The 19206-nt window shown below is 52.9% G+C and overlaps 9 protein-coding genes across 9 annotated transcripts; 4 read left to right on the top strand and 5 right to left on the bottom strand.

The window, feature by feature from the left end:
• Positions 1-1579: 1579 nt before the first annotated feature.
• Positions 1580-3406, top strand: RHO25_010981 (uncharacterized protein; the record flags this gene model as incomplete). Its single annotated transcript, XM_023602141.2, has 1 exon — positions 1580-3406. One exon carries the CDS (start codon positions 1580-1582, stop codon positions 3404-3406), a length of 1827 nt encoding a protein of 608 aa, XP_023450777.2.
• A 998-nt stretch (positions 3407-4404) lies between these two features.
• On the top strand, positions 4405-6053 carry RHO25_010980 (uncharacterized protein; the record flags this gene model as incomplete). The annotated part of the gene is made up of 3 exons (XM_023602142.2): positions 4405-4510; positions 4564-5642; positions 5703-6053. The coding sequence occupies 3 exons, from the start codon at positions 4405-4407 to the stop codon at positions 6051-6053; spliced, it is 1536 nt and encodes a 511-aa protein (XP_023451570.1).
• A 102-nt stretch (positions 6054-6155) lies between these two features.
• RHO25_010979 (uncharacterized protein) lies at positions 6156-7686 on the bottom strand (the record flags this gene model as incomplete). Its single annotated transcript, XM_065603345.1, has 3 exons — positions 6156-6727; positions 6792-7211; positions 7365-7686. 3 exons carry the CDS (start codon positions 7684-7686, stop codon positions 6156-6158), a joined length of 1314 nt encoding a protein of 437 aa, XP_065459417.1.
• An 801-nt stretch (positions 7687-8487) lies between these two features.
• Positions 8488-9657, bottom strand: RHO25_010978 (uncharacterized protein; the record flags this gene model as incomplete). The annotated part of the gene is made up of 1 exon (XM_023602144.2): positions 8488-9657. One exon carries the CDS (start codon positions 9655-9657, stop codon positions 8488-8490), a length of 1170 nt encoding a protein of 389 aa, XP_023450776.1.
• Positions 9658-10580: 923 nt separating this feature from the next.
• On the top strand, positions 10581-13346 carry RHO25_010977 (uncharacterized protein; the record flags this gene model as incomplete). The annotated part of the gene is made up of 1 exon (XM_023602145.2): positions 10581-13346. The coding sequence occupies one exon, from the start codon at positions 10581-10583 to the stop codon at positions 13344-13346; it is 2766 nt and encodes a 921-aa protein (XP_023450775.2).
• A 406-nt stretch (positions 13347-13752) lies between these two features.
• On the bottom strand, positions 13753-14973 carry RHO25_010976 (uncharacterized protein; the record flags this gene model as incomplete). The annotated part of the gene is made up of 4 exons (XM_023602146.2): positions 13753-14205; positions 14259-14285; positions 14339-14392; positions 14446-14973. The coding sequence occupies 4 exons, from the start codon at positions 14971-14973 to the stop codon at positions 13753-13755; spliced, it is 1062 nt and encodes a 353-aa protein (XP_023451323.1).
• Positions 14974-15658: 685 nt separating this feature from the next.
• On the top strand, positions 15659-16575 carry RHO25_010975 (uncharacterized protein; the record flags this gene model as incomplete). The annotated part of the gene is made up of 2 exons (XM_023602147.2): positions 15659-15921; positions 15978-16575. 2 exons carry the CDS (start codon positions 15659-15661, stop codon positions 16573-16575), a joined length of 861 nt encoding a protein of 286 aa, XP_023451321.1.
• A 144-nt stretch (positions 16576-16719) lies between these two features.
• Positions 16720-17672, bottom strand: RHO25_010974 (uncharacterized protein; the record flags this gene model as incomplete). Its single annotated transcript, XM_023602148.2, has 2 exons — positions 16720-17350; positions 17503-17672. The coding sequence occupies 2 exons, from the start codon at positions 17670-17672 to the stop codon at positions 16720-16722; spliced, it is 801 nt and encodes a 266-aa protein (XP_023450782.2).
• Positions 17673-18335: 663 nt separating this feature from the next.
• On the bottom strand, positions 18336-18802 carry RHO25_010973 (uncharacterized protein; the record flags this gene model as incomplete). Its single annotated transcript, XM_023602149.2, has 2 exons — positions 18336-18524; positions 18584-18802. The coding sequence occupies 2 exons, from the start codon at positions 18800-18802 to the stop codon at positions 18336-18338; spliced, it is 408 nt and encodes a 135-aa protein (XP_023450780.1).
• Positions 18803-19206: the final 404 nt, after the last annotated feature.

Raw genomic sequence — 19206 nt, 5'->3', positions numbered from 1 at the left:
AAGCCGCTGGGGTGCACCGACTTGGTGGTCTTGGTTTCTGGCGATCCCGGAGCCAGCGATCCTTCACCCAGGACACTGGCGTCGGCAATGCTGTTTTGGACGAGAGCAGCGAAGATCCAGCGCTCCTGTCGCCTTTCGTGAACGTCGCTTGGGCAGTCGCGGGTGTGCGAGATGATGAAGTCGGCAGGCACCACCGGTGGAGCAAACTCAACTCCGCCAAGCCGAACGACATCTCCGCCGGCCGACCTTCTCGCACTCTCTCTTCCTTCGCCATCCACACCCGAAACCCACCCGAGTCGTTGCAGCTGCCAGACGCAGTCGAGGTGAAGCATCACGTCTGCACTCTTGGCAGCGCAGCCAATCTGCACCGCCAACAGGTGCCACCGGGCCCACAGCACGCCGCAAAGGCAAAGGGTTGTAGGAAGGTGGGCGTCTTCTCGAAATGGAGATTGCGATGATAGCACGCCTACTATCGACGTGGAATGCGCCACCCTAACTTCCTGCTTGGCATACACCTCGGGTGCGTGCAGAGCCTGGAACTCAGCATCGCTATTGCCGGTCTGCGTACTCGTCTCGCTCGCCCTCGCGAAGCAATTACGCCAACAAAGCACGATGTGAAATCTCTGGGTAGGCTAAAGAGATGGTCTAGCTCTAATTACCAACACGTGTACCAGGAGCAGATTCGCTTAGCCGTCGCAGGTAACCGGTTTCAACATACGTTGTCTCGACGAGCGCTCGGTTGGCCGAAGAACCTCGTCACAATACAAGTACTGCGTCTCGAATGCACTCCACATTGTCCTGCATGTGTGGCGTGCAGCACAGTCATCATGGCTTTCAACAAGCAGACGGACGAGATATCCGGGCCCATCAGCCAAAGCTCGCGAGTGCCCCAGTGGTCTCGCTACTGAAACTCAATTCGGAGGCTCTTGCTGCCCAACCCAGACAGATGCTTGTGCTCACACCTGTGGAATAACTCGCGGTCGCGTTACTGTGCTGGCTGATCATCTCGCAAACTGGTTGCAATCCTGATCTGATATCACTCCAGCGTCCGGACGGATGAGGTGCTTCCTTTATTCGTTCTCAAGATGTCATCCTTGCATATTGATCACTTTCCTCGTTCGATCCTGCTCAGACGATCCTCTTTTGTGTGAGGGCTAACTGCAGTGGTTGTGAGACTGCTTTCCACATGGCTGAGGGCATGTACTATTCGTGTCCTTCCTTCCAACAAGGATTGCAACAGCCGGCTTCCAACGAGTACTGGCAATACTATCCGCTACCGACTTCGACGCAAGGGAGCTACGTCTCTGCTCATATCCCAGCATCTTCGTATTCATCGCACGCTCCGACACACGCCCTCCATCCAACAGATACCTCGACAAGCACATCACCGATCGAAGGTCTTGCTAGCAAGCCGAAAAGGCCTCGAGCTACACAAGCTTGTGAGCCGTGTCGTACCAGGAAACAACGGTGTGACGAAGGCGAACCATGCACGTTCTGCAGAACCAACAACTTCGAGTGTACATACCGACCGCTAGTCCCGACCAAGGTTGACAAGATCGTGGAGTATATGCTCTCCTGGATGGCAACGCACGGAGAAGGCCTGCAAGCGCTGACCGATAAGATTGAAAGTCTCGAAGTGCACATGCAAAGTATTGCAAGTTCGAAACACCCAACCATAACTCACGAGCCACAAAGAGCTCTCCTGCCCGGTCCTAGTACAAAGCGCGGAGATCGCACACGCCGGGTGCCTGACGAGATTCGAGGATCAGTATTCCACTGGCCGGAGATTCGCAAGCTTTTCGTGGCATCTGCGACGGCGATCGATGAAGACTACGCGGCTCGAGCTGAGGCAAGAAACGCACCTCTGCACGAAATGTCAAAAAATTTGGATTCTGACGACATGGACCTCACCATCCGCACAATCAACAGGCTTATTGAGAGCTTCTTCAGACGGCTATATCCACTACAGCCTTTCCTTCAACGAAGCAGAGTGACCTCTTTGTTCGATCTGTTCCGTTGCACATATGCCTCTGACGCGATCGGTGCGACTTGTTCCATGAACTTGGAGTCTGACCTGGACCGACCATCGAAGAGGAGGCGAACAGCGTCACCTCATGATACAACGGCAGAGAAACGACGCATCGAGCGATCACCGGGCAACGCCATAGCCCTCCTCGTGTTGGCTCTGGGCTCTACGGTCATTCCGGATCGTGGTTCATCACAGCACCTGCCTGAGAGTACGATGTTCGCAGCTGCGCCGCCTGGATACTCGTATTACCTAGAAGCAAGTAGAGTCATTGCAACGCAGATCGATGGATACGACCTCGTCCATGCTCATATGTTCATGCTGGCGGGAATGTATAAAGCACAGATTGGCCGGTTAGCGGAGAGTGCCAGCTGGTATTCGATGGCTGGTCGCGTCTTGTTGCATCTTTTGCGACGCCAGGATCGCATAGAACAGCATGGCAAATCTGCATCCAACCGCCACAGTCGGGATCGGCGAGCAGTGTTAGCAGCATGGTGCTGTCTCCAGCTGGAGAATAGCATTCCGAGCGAACTGCTTTTACCGAAGAGCGGCCTCCAACAGCTCGTGCGCGATCTCTCCCTCCCGCAAGCCACAACGAGTCAGACATTGCCCCAGACAGCTGATGAGACGAGTCTCCTTATCTGCAACGCGTTATGCGAACTGCATGGTATCCAATGCGAGGTGGATGAGCATCTGTACGAAAGTGCTGTTGATAGCAATAATTCCTCGGAAATAATGACAGTGGTCAAACGGCACGCCGCCGGTCTGCAGCTGTGGCGCACACGACTTCACCCATTGCTTCGTTGGGATGAGGAACGCGATTCTCCGCCATCGGAACTTGAGTCTGCACAACTACGACATGAATACTGGAAAGTCAAGCTCAGCATCTTACGACCGTTCCTCGACTTCGTCTTGCACATCCTTCCTGGGATCCGGCACGGAATGGACTTGCAGACCTGTTCGAAAGACGCCAACGGACGACTCCGGCCCAAATCAGAGCGTCGTATCATCTCTGCCATCGACAATTTGGTCAAAGAGTCTGGGGAGGCAGAAATCATGCGCCTCGCACAACTGTCCACGCAAGCTCTTAAGCAGAAGCTCGGGGCTTTCGACGGTTTATCTACATCGTCTTTCCAAGGCAACATGGTATCAATCATTCACGAGCAGTTTCATGACCTGCTTGTGTTGACTGCAATACATCGCAACGAGCGTCTGAAGCACTTGGTCTCGTTGTCATATTTGCGGCTTGCGTACGAACAAACCACCAACTATCTGGACAGGCTGAGCGCATTGTCAGCAATCTGCGCAGAGGACTGCAAAATTCTCAAGCGCATACAAGTCTCTCTTATCGATCCAAGTATGAAAGCGAGTGGCAGTTGAGGTCTAAGGACCCCGATGCTCAACACCTACAGAACACATTGCCGATGTTCTGCCGAATATATCACCGTCGTCACAGCCAGACCACAAGTCTTTCGTCAGCCTCAAGGAAGCCGCCTCCTCGCTAGCGAAGCCTTACCCCAATGCTTGTCGCGAACACGGATCCTGCGATGACATCGGGCCTCAACATCACCGGCTGGAAGAATCGCCTGCCATCAAATGCTGCAAGGTCCGTCGGCTCGTCGGCTTCAGCACAACTTTCTGCTGTCGGATCTCCAACGTGGACACGAACTCGAAGCCAGATCATCCGCTGCCGATGGACCAACACAGCGGCAAACATGCTCGATACGGTATCGTTGAGACATTGCTTCCGAATTGGTCAATGGAGTCCTTTCATCGACTGGAGGACGAAAGCAGTCGATTGCAACTGATGCAAGTCTGGCACATGGCAATCAGGCTCGTTGCGCTTGTCGAATTCGTCGCTATGGGGAGCACAGCATACAGTACATTCCTTGCTTGCTTGCATGCTGCAAGCACGTGGCGTTGACAAAGAAGGGATCGTCGCGTGCGCTTCGCCGACCAACCGCTGGCCGGTTCTTGCAACCTCAACCACCACATCGGAGCAGCTTCTCCACGCGCAGACCCCTGTTCCGACAGACAATGAAAGCTATGCTAGACGCATGGCGTGCTTTTGCGTGCTGCATTGGTACGCACGAGAAGCTCTACCCTGTCGCATGAGCTTTCAGCAGGACCCCAAGAAGATGTCTTTGTGCTTGCATGCAGAAGCATTGCGATTGGCATGCGGCTGACTTGGTACACATCTCCGCGGTACCTGTGGCTTATTATTAGACTTTAAAGTTCCCAGGTCCTGGAGTCTTGTTCGCGAGCTGTCTCACTTTTGGTCTTGGAAAGTTTGGGGGCTCTTGTCTTGTGACTTCACTTGACCTTTGCTGTCCTGTGCCATCGACGACACCTCTTGCTCCAGGAGCTCGTGTACGATCATGGCAAAGCTGCAAGGTACCCGGCTCGGTGCCTTCCGGGCATACTTCTTTGGATTCTTCATTTGCACTGCTGGTTTCCTCTTTGGGTACGACACAGGCATTGTTGGTATGTGAGAAGCAACAGCAGAAAGCTTTTAGAAACTGATACATTTGATCCAGGCGGCGTCCTTACCATGACATCCTACAAACGCGATTTCGGATACTCGGACAACACCACCGTCTCTGCAGTAATGGTCTCATTACAGAATGTCGGTGCCTTCCTCGCTGCCTGCGCTATCTTTCCCGTATCGGAACGATTTGGGCGTAAGAAAACCGTACAAGTGGCTTGCACCGTCTTTATTATTGGAGTCATTCTGCAAGTAATACCCTCACACTCGTTAGTGTGTTTCTACATTGGACGCTTCGTCTCTGGCCTGGGACTCGGGTCAGCAACAGCTGTAGTACCCAGCTATAACGCGGAACAAGCACCGAAAGAGATCAGAGGAAAGCTGGGATCTGGCATGCAGTTGCTCTTCGCAGCAGGTGTTTTAATATCATATTGGGTCGACTACGCTACAGTCCACGATATGCCTGTGTCTTCAGCACAGTGGCAGATTCCCGTAGGATTGCAAATGTTACCAGCAGCTGTTCTTGGTATCGGCCTCTTCTGGCAGAAGGAATCGATCCGATGGCTCGCTACGAAGGGAAGAAACGACGAGGCCTGGGAAGCCCTGACTTGGATGCGAGCAGACAGTGGTCCTGAGGTCAAGGCCGAATTCGACGAAATCAAAGCTGGTATCGCGGCAGAGCTTCTGGCGACTGAAGGGTTCAGGAAGAAGGAATTGCTGGAGCCCGCGAACCGATATCGCCTTGCACTCGCCTTTGGAGTATTCCTTGGGCAGCAGTGCACCGGAATGACAGCACTTGCTTACTTCGGACCACAATTCTTCAAATTGCTCGTCGGAGCTGGAGACAAGAATCTTCTCATCACAGGACTTTTCGGTGCCGAAAAGTTCATCACTGTCGCAACATACATCTTCCTCTTCTCGGAACGATGGGGACGCAAGCCAACACTCTGGATCTCAGCGCTTATCATGTCGGGCCTTTTCGTCATTGTTGCGGTCGTCAACAATACCACTCCAGCCCCAGTGAACAACCAGACAACCGGAGCCGGAATCGCAACAGTTGCGCTGATCTTCCTCACGAATTCGGTCTACCAATTCTCATGGGGTCCAGTACCATGGCCATACACTGCAGAGGTGAGATCAAACTACTCAACATGTGATGACCATTCGGTTAGCTGACTCACGCCCAAACAGATCTTCCCCTCCCGCATCCGTGAAATCGGAACTTCCACCGGTGTAGCCACGCAATGGCTCTTCAACTTCCTCTTCTCGCTCGTGACACCGTACATGATCGCAGCTTGGGGCTCCTATACATTCCTCTTCTACGCTTGCCTCGACATCATCATGGCAATTGGAGTGTTCTTGTTCTTCAAGGAGACAAAAGGCAGGACATTGGAAGAAATGGAGCAGATCTTCCATTCAAGAGCTGCGTTCGATAATGAGGCTGTCAGAAGGAAAGCTTTGGAACACTTGGGTGACAGTGGGAGCGAAGATCGAGTGTACACGACGATGATAGTGGATGGTCATAAGGATACGAGAGTATGAGGTGGCAGGATATTATGAGTTTCGCCATTGCATACTCGTACAGATCATCATCGAAATCATATCATATCATCATGACTCAAACCCACAACCCGGGCACTCTCATCAAAGCCCTCCCAACCCCAACAACCCACCACCACCACCATCACCTCCCTCTACCCCACCTGCAAGCGGCCCAGGACTTTGATCTCCATCATTATAATTATTCGGACACCCCAAATCCCTCATAAAAGGCGCAACCTTCTCCGCAATAACATTCACCACCCTCACGGGTAAATTCAACAACTCCCCCGTCGCACTCGGCACAGTCCCCAGAGCCAAATACAAAGCACAAGGCAAACCCTTCACACTCTCCTCATTTAGCTTCCCATCCTTGATATACGAACTAAAATTCAATCCCAAGAAATTGTTGGGACCGGAATTAAATCCAAAGGGAACGGGGTTTTCGAGGTACATTGCTGTGAATTCGGGGATGAGTTGGAGTTCACCGTAGGGGGTGAGGCGGTTGGTCCAGTTTGGTGGGATGCGTTCGCCGCCGGTGAATGTGTATTCGCCGGTGGAGGGGGATTTGGTGGCGCCGAAGAAGGACATTATGGTTGCTTCGGAGGCTGTGGGGCCTGTGCCGAAGAGGTCGTAGACGAAGGCTGCGGCGGCGTAGAGGGCGATTTGGATAGGGCCTGTAGGAGGAATGGGATTAGTATGTTGTTCTTGGGTTGGATTTCTTTGGTGGGAGGTGGATACCGAAGAAGAATTGTCCATTGTCTCTCTTGGATTCCTCATATCGTTGCTTGCGGTAGACGGAAAGTTTGGAGCGGTCGCATTCGCCGTCACAGGCGGCCATCATGCTGGTGAATAGAGTGGAATTGAAGCTGTAGTTGTCTCGGGTTGGGGAGAGGTAGTAATCGTTTCGTGTCAAAGAAGTGTCGGATTCGAAGTGGTTATGTCCATTGAGGCCAAGCTCGTCACCTAATAGACCGCCGATGATACCGGACGTGCGTGAGCTGGCATCACACCCGATGGACAGCTTCTTCGTCTCAAGCAAGTCGCCACCTTGACCAACGCCTGCAATGGCGAGAATGGTAGCGAGATCGAATCCGACATTGAAAACATTCTGCTGGGCGTCCATGAGTTCGTTGTATGTTGTAATACCATCGTGGGCGACTGTGAACACTCGTTAGCCAATACGACATACGATACCTACAGTTGAGCATAGTGCTCCCACTGGGATAACTGACTAAAGCCATGGTTCGCCAGAGCGTTCAATGCTAGCAAACGTCAGCTACGAGCGTTCTCCCCTCGAAATGTCATGCATACCAGGACAAGGCCCTCGAATATCAGTCTGCGGATTCGGCTCCTTGTACTCATGCGCTACATCGCCAGGAGCCGGTACCTGAATACCACCCTTCCCTGTCCCCGGCAGTCCGTTCTTCGCGCCGAGATAAGGAAACTCATCCGTGCTGGAGAATCCAGGTTCATGATTTGCATTGAAAGGACAGCCAGGAGAATCTCGTCGCGCAAGATTCGCAGCGCGTGGAGGGAGTGCCGAAGAGTCGACCCCAGGTGCATGCACTACCCAGGGATAAGCAGCAGCCTGCGCTGCGAAGAGAAGCGCTGCACGCGTGCTGCTGACAAACATTGCGAAGAACCAGAATGGGAGAGCTCGTATAGGGTGGCAAGAACCATCAAAACCAGTGATGAGGCTTCGACAAGTAATATGTGTTATGGACAGGAGGCATGATCGTCTATGTTGGGTTGTAGCTTGTGTGCTTGGGTCATGAAGTTGCATTTCGCAGAGATTCGATTCGTCGCAGCCTTGCTTTGCCAGCCGGCCACGACTCAAACGTCTGGTTGTACGTCGTCGGACTCAGAGCCGCCTTAGCTTCGAAGGCAATGATGTGCATTTACCGTGTCTTAAGCTTCGAGGGCTGACGGATGAGGCATGGCTTAGCATGTTGCTTGACACATGTACCTGCATGAAGCCATTCATCATAAACACGTACTTCCCAGCGGCCAGCTTTGCTTGTCGATGTATGCACTTTTTATGTGTGAGTATGGCTGATGCGATGCTGCCGCATCGTTCTTAGACGAGCAGAGCGCACAGGAAGCCTAATTAGGGTCTAGTGGTTGTCCTTCGATCACGATTCCGAGTCGGCCTACACTCACGGCTAAGGCGCAATTGCAAGACCTGCTGTCGTTGAACGTTGTCTGCCAATGTTGCGTGCGGATGCTGGTACAATATAGCATCAACGTCAGCAATCTGTGCAAGATGGAGGCCTTCTGCAGCAAAACCATTCAAGATATCCTCGTAGCAACTTGGACTGTAAGTGCTGCGATCGTGGTTTCCTCATCGCAAGCGTCGTTCGACAACCTGTAATCCGATGCTGCAGTGTGCGTCCAGACCGCGCTGGAATCGGCGTTGAGCACAGTATTCGCGACATCAAAGATGGCTAGCTGGATCCTCGACTCCATCATCGACAAGATAGTCATCAGTCTGCCTCAGCTCAACCCAAGATATGTTCGATTTCAGACTCTCTAGAGTCGACGAAATGGCGCTTCCGTCCTGCGTAAAGGTCGAATTTGCACCGCGTTGGGCCCACATTGCAAGATGCAACTCCTTCACATCGTCGAGATAGTGATCCTCCTCTCGGAGAGGGACTTCCTCAGGATGCTCTTTATACCATTGCTCGACAAGTTCTTTGGTCACATTTTCATCTTCGGGGGGTTCACCGGGAATCAGTATATTGTGCGACGAATATGGTTGCGGCCTGACTCGGCCAAGTCCATAGCGGAAATCTGGCTCTTGCTTCTCGATACAATAGGTTTCGATGGCCATGTCGAGCTGCTTCATTTGCGTGGGTGACAGTGGGAGTATGCCGGACATGTAGCGTAGTGTTCTCCATCCATCGGTGGTCAGAAGACGCTTCAGAGTGCCCGTGGTAGCGGAGGCGCACCAGGCATCGCGAGGTTTCCCACCCGGCAAAAGCCAGACGTTCTCAACGGTGAGTGAGTCGAGCTGTAGACCTGGAAAAAGCGACAAAGCTTCGTTGAAGTTGTGAGTGACATAGAAATCTGGTTTCGCGAAGGCGTAGACTGGCAAAGGAGTGTCCACCACGTATATATGGCGAAGCGCGCGGAGCTTCTCATCTGCCCATTGGCTGAGCACATCGACGAAGGCGACTGTCGAGGCGAAGTGATAGGTGACGGCCGAGTGCCAGCTGTCGTCGATCTCGCTGGATATCTGCTTGCACACACAGCGGAGTGCGCGAACCTCGAGCGGCAGGCCCGGCAACAGGGACAGGCCCCGGCTGGTGGCTACATTTCGATCTGATGTCGCAGTCCAATCGCGCCAGGAGACTTCAGCATTGCGGCCGTCGGTGTCCACAAAGCGACCAGGTCTGTCTTGCTCTTCCACCTGCTCGGCATCATACTCTTCTTCGCGGTCGTCGTCGTCGTTGTCGTCGCTCGACGTTTCGTAGCGGACATCGCTGTGCAGGCGTTCTGGACCTCGTTGGACACGGACTTCAAGCGAGGCGAAGAGCAGCTGGTAGATATGCAGTCGAATCTCGGTGGGGAGCCCCAGCAAGGAGCAGCGGGCTACGGCAGCCATGCTGAGCGATGTGTCTGGCAGTTCGGGCGCGTCGGTCCTTCGAAGGAGCTGAAGTAGAAGTTAGGCGCCCAGCGAGCGAGCGTGTTGGAGCAACGCTGTGAGTCACGTCCTCTCAGACTGTGCCACCACACTGCCGTCTCTCAAATCACGCCGCCTTGTCGGTTGGCGTAGAAAAAGAAGTGAAATGGAGAGGCCGCCCTTACCACTTTCGCGAGCCTTCCTGACACGCAGAGCTCATCTACGAGGAATACGCAAGCCAACTCAGCTGTCTTCAGCGGCACAGCCTGATCAGTCGAACGGCTGCTGAACAGGTTGAGGACTGTGAGTGCGCAGGTATGGTTGTTGCGTCGAGGGGGAAACGTGCACGACGGCCATGTCCGCCTCCGCTGCCAAGTCCCGCCGTTACAACATCCTCCACAAGACAACTTCCTTCTTCGTCCTTCCACCTCCACCAACATGCATCCGAGTCTTCCATATGGCGAGACTCACCATTCGCGCGAAAATTACACAAGCCGTTGTGCATGCACAAGATGATCTCATGTCCATGTCTCCGCACGACATACACCTCACGCCCGCCGCCAATGCACCGAGCAGTGCACTCGCTTCGCTGTATCATGCGCCGATACGAGAGCATCACTACCGGCATAGGCAACGAATCCTCCTTAGCCACTCTTGGCTGCATGACCATCCCGCATATGCGAGATCAAATCCCTCGCGTTCCTGGCAGGTACTATACTGCTGCTCCGCGATTTAATCTCCCATGGTATAGCCTGAGTTCTTCACACCTGAATCAGGCCGCGGCCTCGCGTTGGGGGTCAAGCAATGTCTCTGTTGAATGACACCATATGTAGGTCTGCGTTGTTCGCTTTCGCCCTTTTCTTGACTTCAGGCATGAGCAGATCCTGCTCTGAATGATCTCAAGCATGCCTCGTGTTTTCTCTCCTCTAGCAGCAGTGGCTGGGCTTCTGGGCTCAGTCACAGCTCAATCTTACACAAACAGCTCCTCCGAAAGTGTCCAAGTGCGATGGATTGGCTCTACGCCCGAATACCATTCAGGAACGACGTTTGGTCTGCCATGGGCTCGAGGCAAACACTTCCCAAACAGTACACGCTTCTCGGCCTCAGGTGACATTGACTTGCAGTCCTGGGCGACCGCATACTGGACCGATGGTTCTCTCAAGTGGACTGCGCATGCAATTCCAGAGACCGAGAACATCGCAGACGAATACACAATCACTGCATCGTCGGGCTCTCCAAGGACTTCCCAGTCTGCTGGCATCGCACTCACTGATTCTGATGGCTCAGTCACAATCGACACCGGCAAGATCTCAGCCAGCTTCCCCAAAAGTGGCAGCGTAATTGTCGAGAAGATTGAGACTGCGCGTGGCAAGGTCGTCGGGCAGAATGGTAGACTAGTCCTTCACTCACAATCTGGCGTTGCGGATAATGCTGAAGACAGGACCAACTCGTCGATTGGCTACTCTAACTTCGAGAGCAAGGTTGATAATGTCACTACCAGCAGGGACAACCAGGCACGTGCACTTGTCACTGTTCGAGGCACCCACACTCTCACCAGTGGGGCGGACCATATTGATTGGCTTCCTTTCATCTTGCGCTTCTATTTGTACGCGAACTCCGATGCCATTCGAATCGTGCACACTTTGGTCTTCGATGGCGACTCATCAACTGACTTCATCTCTGGCATCGGTCTTCGATTTGACGTGCCACTTGCCGAAGAGGAGCTTTACAATCGCCATGTTCGCATTGCTGGTGTCGACGGCGGTCTCTTGAACGAAGCCGTCAAAGGCATCACTGGATTGCGAAGAGATCCAGGACAAAACGTTCGCACAGCACAATACGAAGGCGACGAGACTCCGACCCCGGATACCTGGGATCCTCGCGTCGGTAATGCTACGCGACGTGGTTGGATCCCCAACTGGAACGACTACAGCTTGACACAGTTGTCACCCGATGGCTTCACATTGAAGAAGAGGACCCAGGCTGGGCAGAGCTGGCTGAACATTCCTGGCTCTACACGTTCTGGTGGCTTGGCTTATCTTGGAGGTGCTACACAAGGAGGTCTCGCAGTTTCTCTTCGTGACTTCTGGAAGAAGTACCCCACAGGTCTGGACATTCGTAATGCTGCTACTGATGTTGGTGAAGTCACCGTCTGGATCTACAGCCCTGAAGCTCAACCTCTTGATCTCAGACCCTACCACGACGGATTGGGCCAGGAGACTTATGCAGATCAGCTCGATGCTCTCGAAATTACTTACGAGGATTGGGAAGACGGCTTCGACACTCCATATGGCATCGCCCGAACCAACGAGTTCTACATTCATGCTTTTGAGGCGACTCCTCCTCGCGATCGTCTGTCAGCTCTTGTAACGCACGCCAACAACCCACCAGTCCTCTTCACTGAGCCAGAATACATCCACTCGACCAAAGCTGCTGGAACCTGGTGGGCGCCTCCTTCGACCAACACCTCGAGCGCCCTCGCTGCTCGCATCGAGAGCAACCTTGACTTCCTTGCTACCTTCTACCAAACAGAGGTCGAGCAACGCAGATGGTACGGTCTATTTGACTTTGGCGATATCATGCACACATATGATGTCGATCGCCACCAGTGGCGCTACGATATCGGTGGGTACGCGTGGGACAACAGTGAGCTCTCGCCTGATCTCTTCTTCTGGCCCTACTTCCTTCGCACTGGACGTGAGGATGTCTATCGCTTTGCCGAAGCTCTCACCCGCCACACTGGCGAGGTCGATGTCTACCACATCGGTCAGTGGAAAGGTCTCGGAACGCGTCACGGTGTCCAACACTGGGGCGACTCCGCCAAGCAAGCCCGTATCTCTACAGCACAATACCGCAAAATCTTCTACTTCGTTTCTGGAGGTGATGAGCGTGTGGGAGAGTTGGTTGAAGAGACCCTGGACACTGACAAGACATACGAGACTCTCGACCCTAACCGCAAAGTCCGAACAGACGGCTGGGTCCCGGCACCTGGTAACCGCGCCACGATCGGTCTCGGAACAGATTGGTCAGGACTGGCAGCGTCCTGGCTTCTCGAATGGGAGCGTCAGGGTCCTCGTGCGGAAGAAGCCAAGCTCAAGTTGACGAATACCATTAACGGCATCGTTAGCTTGAAGAATGGTTTCGTAACAGGCTCTGGTCTCTACAACAGCACTGATGGAACTCTTGACCCACCACCTACCGATCCTGACAACGAAGGTGTCGTAGCAGTATCGCACTTGTCAGCTGCTTTCGGTCTAGGCGAAGTCGTTGCCGAACTCATCGAGCACTACGGTGACGAACTTCCTGAAGGCTTCGAGCAAGTCTGGTTGGACTACTGCTATTACTACCGCGCTCCAGCCGCCGAACAACAAGCTCGATATGGGGGCAATTGGACTCGAACAGCCACGCTCCGACAAGACCACTCGCGTCTCTTGGCTTACGGATACTACCGTACTGGCAACGAGACCTGGGCGCAGCGTGCTTGGAGCGAGTTTGAAGCTGATGGGTTGAACACGACCGATACTTGGGCAACGACGAGAATCAATGGAAGTGCAGTTTTGGCACCTGTTGATGAGGTCCCGTGGTTGTCGACGAATGATGCATCGAATTATGGATTGGCGGCTATGACCAATTTGGCTTATATTCCTGGGTTCTTGCCAGCGAGCTTTTAGTCGAAACTTTTGTTCTGAAGGACATTCAGTGGAATTGTTTTTCACATTGCAAGAAAGCAGATCAGATCGATAGAAAGATTCTCTGTGTATACTAAATTCTTCGGTGTTCTTGGATACAACGAGACTCTATAAACATTGCTCTGTAAGATCTTTGGCATAAATCTCGCTCTTGGTAATCGGACCCACGATTCAGGAAGTCAGTCCATAACATTCTACAAACAGCTTACGCATTATATCAGCGAGCTTAGAGCACTGTCTCGTGGCCGGCGATCGACAGAAGAAGAAGACGAAAGGAAGAAAATGACCAGTCTGTGCCAGTCTCAACGATAACAAACAACCCCTGAAGTCTGCACAAAAAGAAAAAAATCCTGAACGCAATCTCCGAAAACTACAACGCTCCTCATCATCACCCCTCCACCTCCCTTCTCGCCGCCTCCTCAAACACAATCTCCAAACTCCGTTTCAGATTCGGTGGCAAATCCTGCTTACACGTTTCTCTCTTTACGCAATATGTCGGACTGCCACCAGCACAGGCTTCGCGACCGATGGTATTATAGATGCAATAGTCGCCAGTGCCGAGCTCTATACAGTCTGCGTCGGATGTGCAATAGGGTTCGGCCGGTGTCGCGAAGGGACTACAGGAGCCCGTTCCTCCGCAGATTGCTTCTGTGGTCAGGTAGCGGATGTCGCAGTAGCATCGTTCCCCGCCCGTATTGGGCCTGATTTGTGCGAAGCAGTAGTCTTCTTGATCCCGAGTGCAGCGTGGAGTTGGGCCAGCTGGGGGTGGGCTTGTGGTTGTGGTAGTAGAAGTCGTGGACGTTGTCGTTGTCGTGGTAGTAGGTGGAGTTGTAGTCGTTGTCTAAATTCCTTAGTGTTGCTTCATGCAGTCCAACGCATCCGATAATCTCTTACTGTAGTAGAAGTTGTTGTGGTAGTTGTCTAAGACGCTCAGTATCAAATCGTAGAACCGGGGAGTATTAATCGGCTCTCACCGATGTTGTAGTTGTTGATGTAGTGGTGGTAGTAGGCTCAGTTGTAGTCGTTGTCTATAACGATCAGTATCAAATCATGGAGTAAGGCAGTATTTGCCATGTCTTACGCTCGTTGTAGTTGTCCTGCTAGAAGTTGTCGTCGATGATGAAGAAGTAGTTTGAGTGGCCCTCGTGGAGCTACTGGTCGTGGACTGTTTCGGAATACACACGGTCTTGGTATAAGTCAAAGTCCGAGTTTTGGTCTGTGGATATCCCAAGCAAGAGCAAAAGGTGTGTAGCTGGTTCTTGTTCTTGCGCAGCTTGTCCCATGACTTCGAATAGGCATTGCTGTAGCCATAGCCTTGATGAGGAGCTGCGTCCGCTGCAGCGTCGGGCTCAGCATCTCGACTCTGCTTGTAGCCATAACCGTAGCCTCCCTTGGTCGATGTGACTGTCACAGTCTTCTTCACTGTAGTGTAGACAGTACACTTGGGGTATTTGCCTTCGCAGTAATGGACGGCAGGGCCGTAGTTGGAAAGTGATGCATAGCCCGCATAGGGGTTGCTCTTGCACACGGCTTGTTTGCCGTACGCAGCAGCACCGTAGCTGTCCCCAGCGAGGCACGTTAGCAAAACGAGCACAAGTTGCGAGTACATGCTTGTTGAGTATCGTCAGGTGGTCGCGACAAGGACGATGTGTTGATCAGCGCGCCCTGTGTACTATAGATACCATCACAGCATTCAGCACCAATACCGTCTAGGCAATAAAGAGGAGAAGTCTAGAAACGCTTGGGCCTGGCCGCCTGAGTTCGTCAATTGAGTTCACCTAAGGTCGCAGCCAGCGCCACGACGACCCAAAGCAGGCGACCAGTCCATAAGGGGCCAGAGAGGCGAGCCGAAAGCAAGAAAGCAGCCACAGAGTGACAAGTCACTTCTCGTGCGTTGCCTGTCTCGAGTCGGGGCATTGCTCTGATTGGAACGACATCAGCCATGGCGAGAAGTTTTGGAGCCGTCGCCTCGGACACAGCCGCATCTCCTGATGCAATAATGAAGTCGGGCGAAGGGCCGATAGGCGTGGCTGACCACGTGTTGTATTGCTCATTTCACGACGCGGCATCAATCGAAAGCGCTAGTAGTAGTGAAGACTGGCGTGGACAGTCAGTAGGAGGGAAGCAACGAGAGAGGGTGTTGTCGCGTGGAGTTGGATGCCAAGCGGTCGTTCCTGCTCCAGTTCGGTCCCGCTTGAACGTTTTCCCGACATTGTTTTTAGAGCGTGCTGCTCTCCATCGTCGAGATCAGTCTGCGCCATTGGAGCGGGCAGTGCTGAAAAGTAATCCCCACCATGGCAGCACTGGAAGCATTGGACTTCGTCCCCGCCGTCGACAAGTTCACGCCACTGTCCCAGCATCAAGAACAGACTCCCGGCACCTTCTTCGATGGTCCGCCGGTGCTTCACCTCCATGCACCGAACACACATATCACTCTGCCGCTCGCCTCGCACCAAAAGCACCAACCGCTCAAGAACCTAGCGGAGACCGTCAACGATGATGTAGCACAAGAGGGCAATGTTCGCCTCGCAGATGTCGACGTGTGGGTGACATCAAAGTGAGTCGCAACCATACCGCAACCACTTTGCGCGCAATGCTGATTCATGCACACAGACACTTGATCTTACACTCAACCAACTCAAATGGCGGCTGCCGCTTTACCTATCCCGCCATCACCATCACGGCTATCGACGGCGATGCAGTCCTCCTCGAGCTTAACCTGTCTGATGCAGATACCGCCGACGACGACATCGAGTACTTCCAATTGAAAATATTTGCTACTGGGGTACAACACGGCGCATCGGATGCTCAAGCAACTGCGGGTAGCTCTAATGGCACCAACGGCACAACATCAGACAATGACGCGACCACGGCCCTGTACAAAGCAATCGCAGATTGCCAGGAACTGAACCCTGATCCTCCAATGCCTGGAGAGGAAGGCGAGGATGGGGAGCCCGTCTTCGATGAGACGGCGCCAGGAGCTACGGGATGGATTACGAGTGAGAATATGGATCAGTTCATGGACGCTGACGGGAACTTTCGAATGCCAGAAGGCGTGACGTTCATTGGAGGAGAAAGTGAAGATCAAGAAGGCGCGACTACCGAAGGTGTCCAAGCACCACTTGGCGAGGGTGCAGGCAGAACGCGAACTGCGGCAGAAGCTGGTGTTGAAAGGGAAGACGAGAACAAGTGGCGCGCAACTGGCGACTGAGGGGACAAAAGCGCAGAGCGGCGAAGACAAGCATATGCGACACTTTCGCACGAAGTTACGAGCTGTGGAAAGTCTGGCCCACATGGACTATTTCCAAAGAAGCGCGGTCGTTTCTGTCGACCCAATCCGACATTGCCTCCAACGCTACAGCCTTGGCTTGCCTGCTGTCAGCGGATCTGCCACTGCCGGGTTCTTCGTATTCACAGGACTAAACCAAGGGTGGACTGGAGGAGAGTCTTTTTGCACAGTCGCAGTAAAGACAGCTTTCCTCTTCTCCAGGAATGCAGCAACAGCCTCGTCATTATCCACACTTCCTCTCATATGGCCCATGATTCGGGATTCCAATAGATGCGCTGCCTCTGCACTATCGACTCCCCGATACAGCATTTCTCGGATCATAAAAGTGCTGACCGTAGACGTATTCGATGCGATGCCCTCTGCCATCTCCAATGCTTTGGGAAGTACATCCTCCTGTCGATCGAGTACTTCCGCAAAGAGTCCATCAAGTTGTTTGGCCGTGGCCGGGATTGTAGCCCCAGTGGTCACGAGCTGAAGTGTCCGAGCATGGCCGATAAGACGAGGCAGGAAGAATGATGAACATCCCTCCATTACCACACCACGTTGCGAGAAGACGAATCCAATCTTCGATTTGGACCAGACGACTCGCATCACGCATGCCAAAGTCATGGTGATGCCAACACCAACAGCATGCCCGTTGATTGCTGCGATCGTCGGCTTAGTGCAATTGTGTATCGCGAGAGATACGCGGCCACCACTATCACAAATCAGCAAATGAGCTAAACCATAGCATCGATGCGACACTGAACAGCGATTCTTGCTACAATTCATAATCATGTGGACAACAAGCCTTCAATGCCAACGGAAGCGATAACAAGAACAGAGAAAAAGAAAAGAAGAAAATCTTACCCATCACGATGCGTCTTATCAGTCTCATTCTTCCCATTCCCTTGCAACTTGAAACCCTGCCTCAAATCCTGTCCAGCACAAAATATCTTGCCATGTCCTGTCAAAACAATACATTTGACACGATCGTCGATACTTGCGATTCCGAAGAAATGTTCGAGCTCATCGGTCATGATGTCTGTGAAGGCATTGTTGTTGTTTGGTCGATATAAGGTACATATTAGAACTGGTGTTGGCTCGGGTGAGGTTGAGGGGTGGTGAGAGATGCGGATTTCGGTGTAGGGGAGGGATGAATAGTGCTGAGGGAGCTTTGTGGGAGCTGGTTGGCCGGAAGACATTTTGAATTATAGTGAAGAGGGTTTGTGGGAATCTTGGGCGAGGAGTGAAGAGAGTATGGTATGCAACAACTGCATATAGATGTTCGAGGTGAAGCATGCTTCCGAGATGCCGAGGTCCTACCGGGTCGACCAGATACGTCAAATTTTGATGCAGCGAGGTGAGTGGTGGTTTCAAATGTGTCCCAAGAGATGAGATGAGAGATACTTGATGGTAATTTTGAAGCTACAAGGCTCCATTGAAGCCATTCTTTAAGTGAAATATTCCCTGCTCATCGCTTTGCTGCATGTCCCAAGGCAGCCGCTTTTGTCAAACATCAGTCGGTCATTCCGACTTGCCTTCCTTCCCTATGTATTTCGCTCAAAAATCATTTTGTCTCTCACATTATACTGAAGGCTTCAGGAACCGATCATTATCTCGAGTGAGAAATCCACTCGGTCTCTCTGACTGACATTGCACGCCAGATCGCCTCACTCTTTCAATACTGGACTTTCAATCGCTCAAGTAGGCTTGGCTGTCTCTGTCGAATTCGATCCCTTGATCCTGTTTCGAAGCTCATTCGCGTGAATGCACTTCGCCTGTGGCTCAGGGTCGGTTTGCTGTTCGCAGAGTGCTATGGGGCCAGCCATTGCCATGTCGCCAGGCGTGATGCCGCAAGTCGTCGGAGCGATCATGGAGGTACAGTTGTGCTGGTTCACAAATGTTAGCAGCGTGCCTTTCAATTCTGGTCCGTGATGTAAGTACTCACTATCGCCGCCATGGGGACTTTGTCTTCGGTCCAGCCACCGACACAAATGGACTTCATAGGCTTTCCAGGCTCTTTGCCAGCGCAAGTTTCGTTGAGAAAACGTTGCTCTGGCTCGCTGTAGCAGTAGCCATCCAATCCACCTCGGATCTGCTCAGGCGTAGTAATGTTGACTGGTGACTGGGACGGCCACGGTTCACAAGCTTTATCGTCGCGACGCATGTCTTGTCTTGGATGGTCATCGAGTCCATTTGGAGGCACGAATGATCCGTCCGCGTCTATACACCAGGGGTCATCGACTCCGACTCCATTCGACGAGTATGCGTCTCCTCGCTTGTGCTCGCGGCAGAGGCTCTTCCCAGCGCTACTACCGCAATGCTGTACGTGGATCTGGGCAACACAATCATACTTGGACTCTTGTTAGCAGATGACGTCGCAATATAGAAGTCTCACCCACGATGTTGTTTCCCAGACAGATTTGCTCAGTGTGCTCGACCCTTCGTTCGCAGAGCGTCGTCATGGTAGCCACAACGCCGCGCTTCGGGAAGACTCCTGCAGCCACTCCGTCCGGAGAAAGGCGCTGGGGAAACTCGCTGTCGCTCGAGCCCCTCTTGGCGTGTTGAGGA

The sequence above is a fragment of the Cercospora beticola genome, chromosome 7, assembly GCF_033473495.1.
Source record: "Cercospora beticola chromosome 7, complete sequence".
In the NCBI taxonomy this organism is placed as follows: Eukaryota; Fungi; Ascomycota; class Dothideomycetes; order Mycosphaerellales; family Mycosphaerellaceae; genus Cercospora; species Cercospora beticola.
This window is presented reverse-complemented; position numbering and strand designations above follow the sequence as displayed.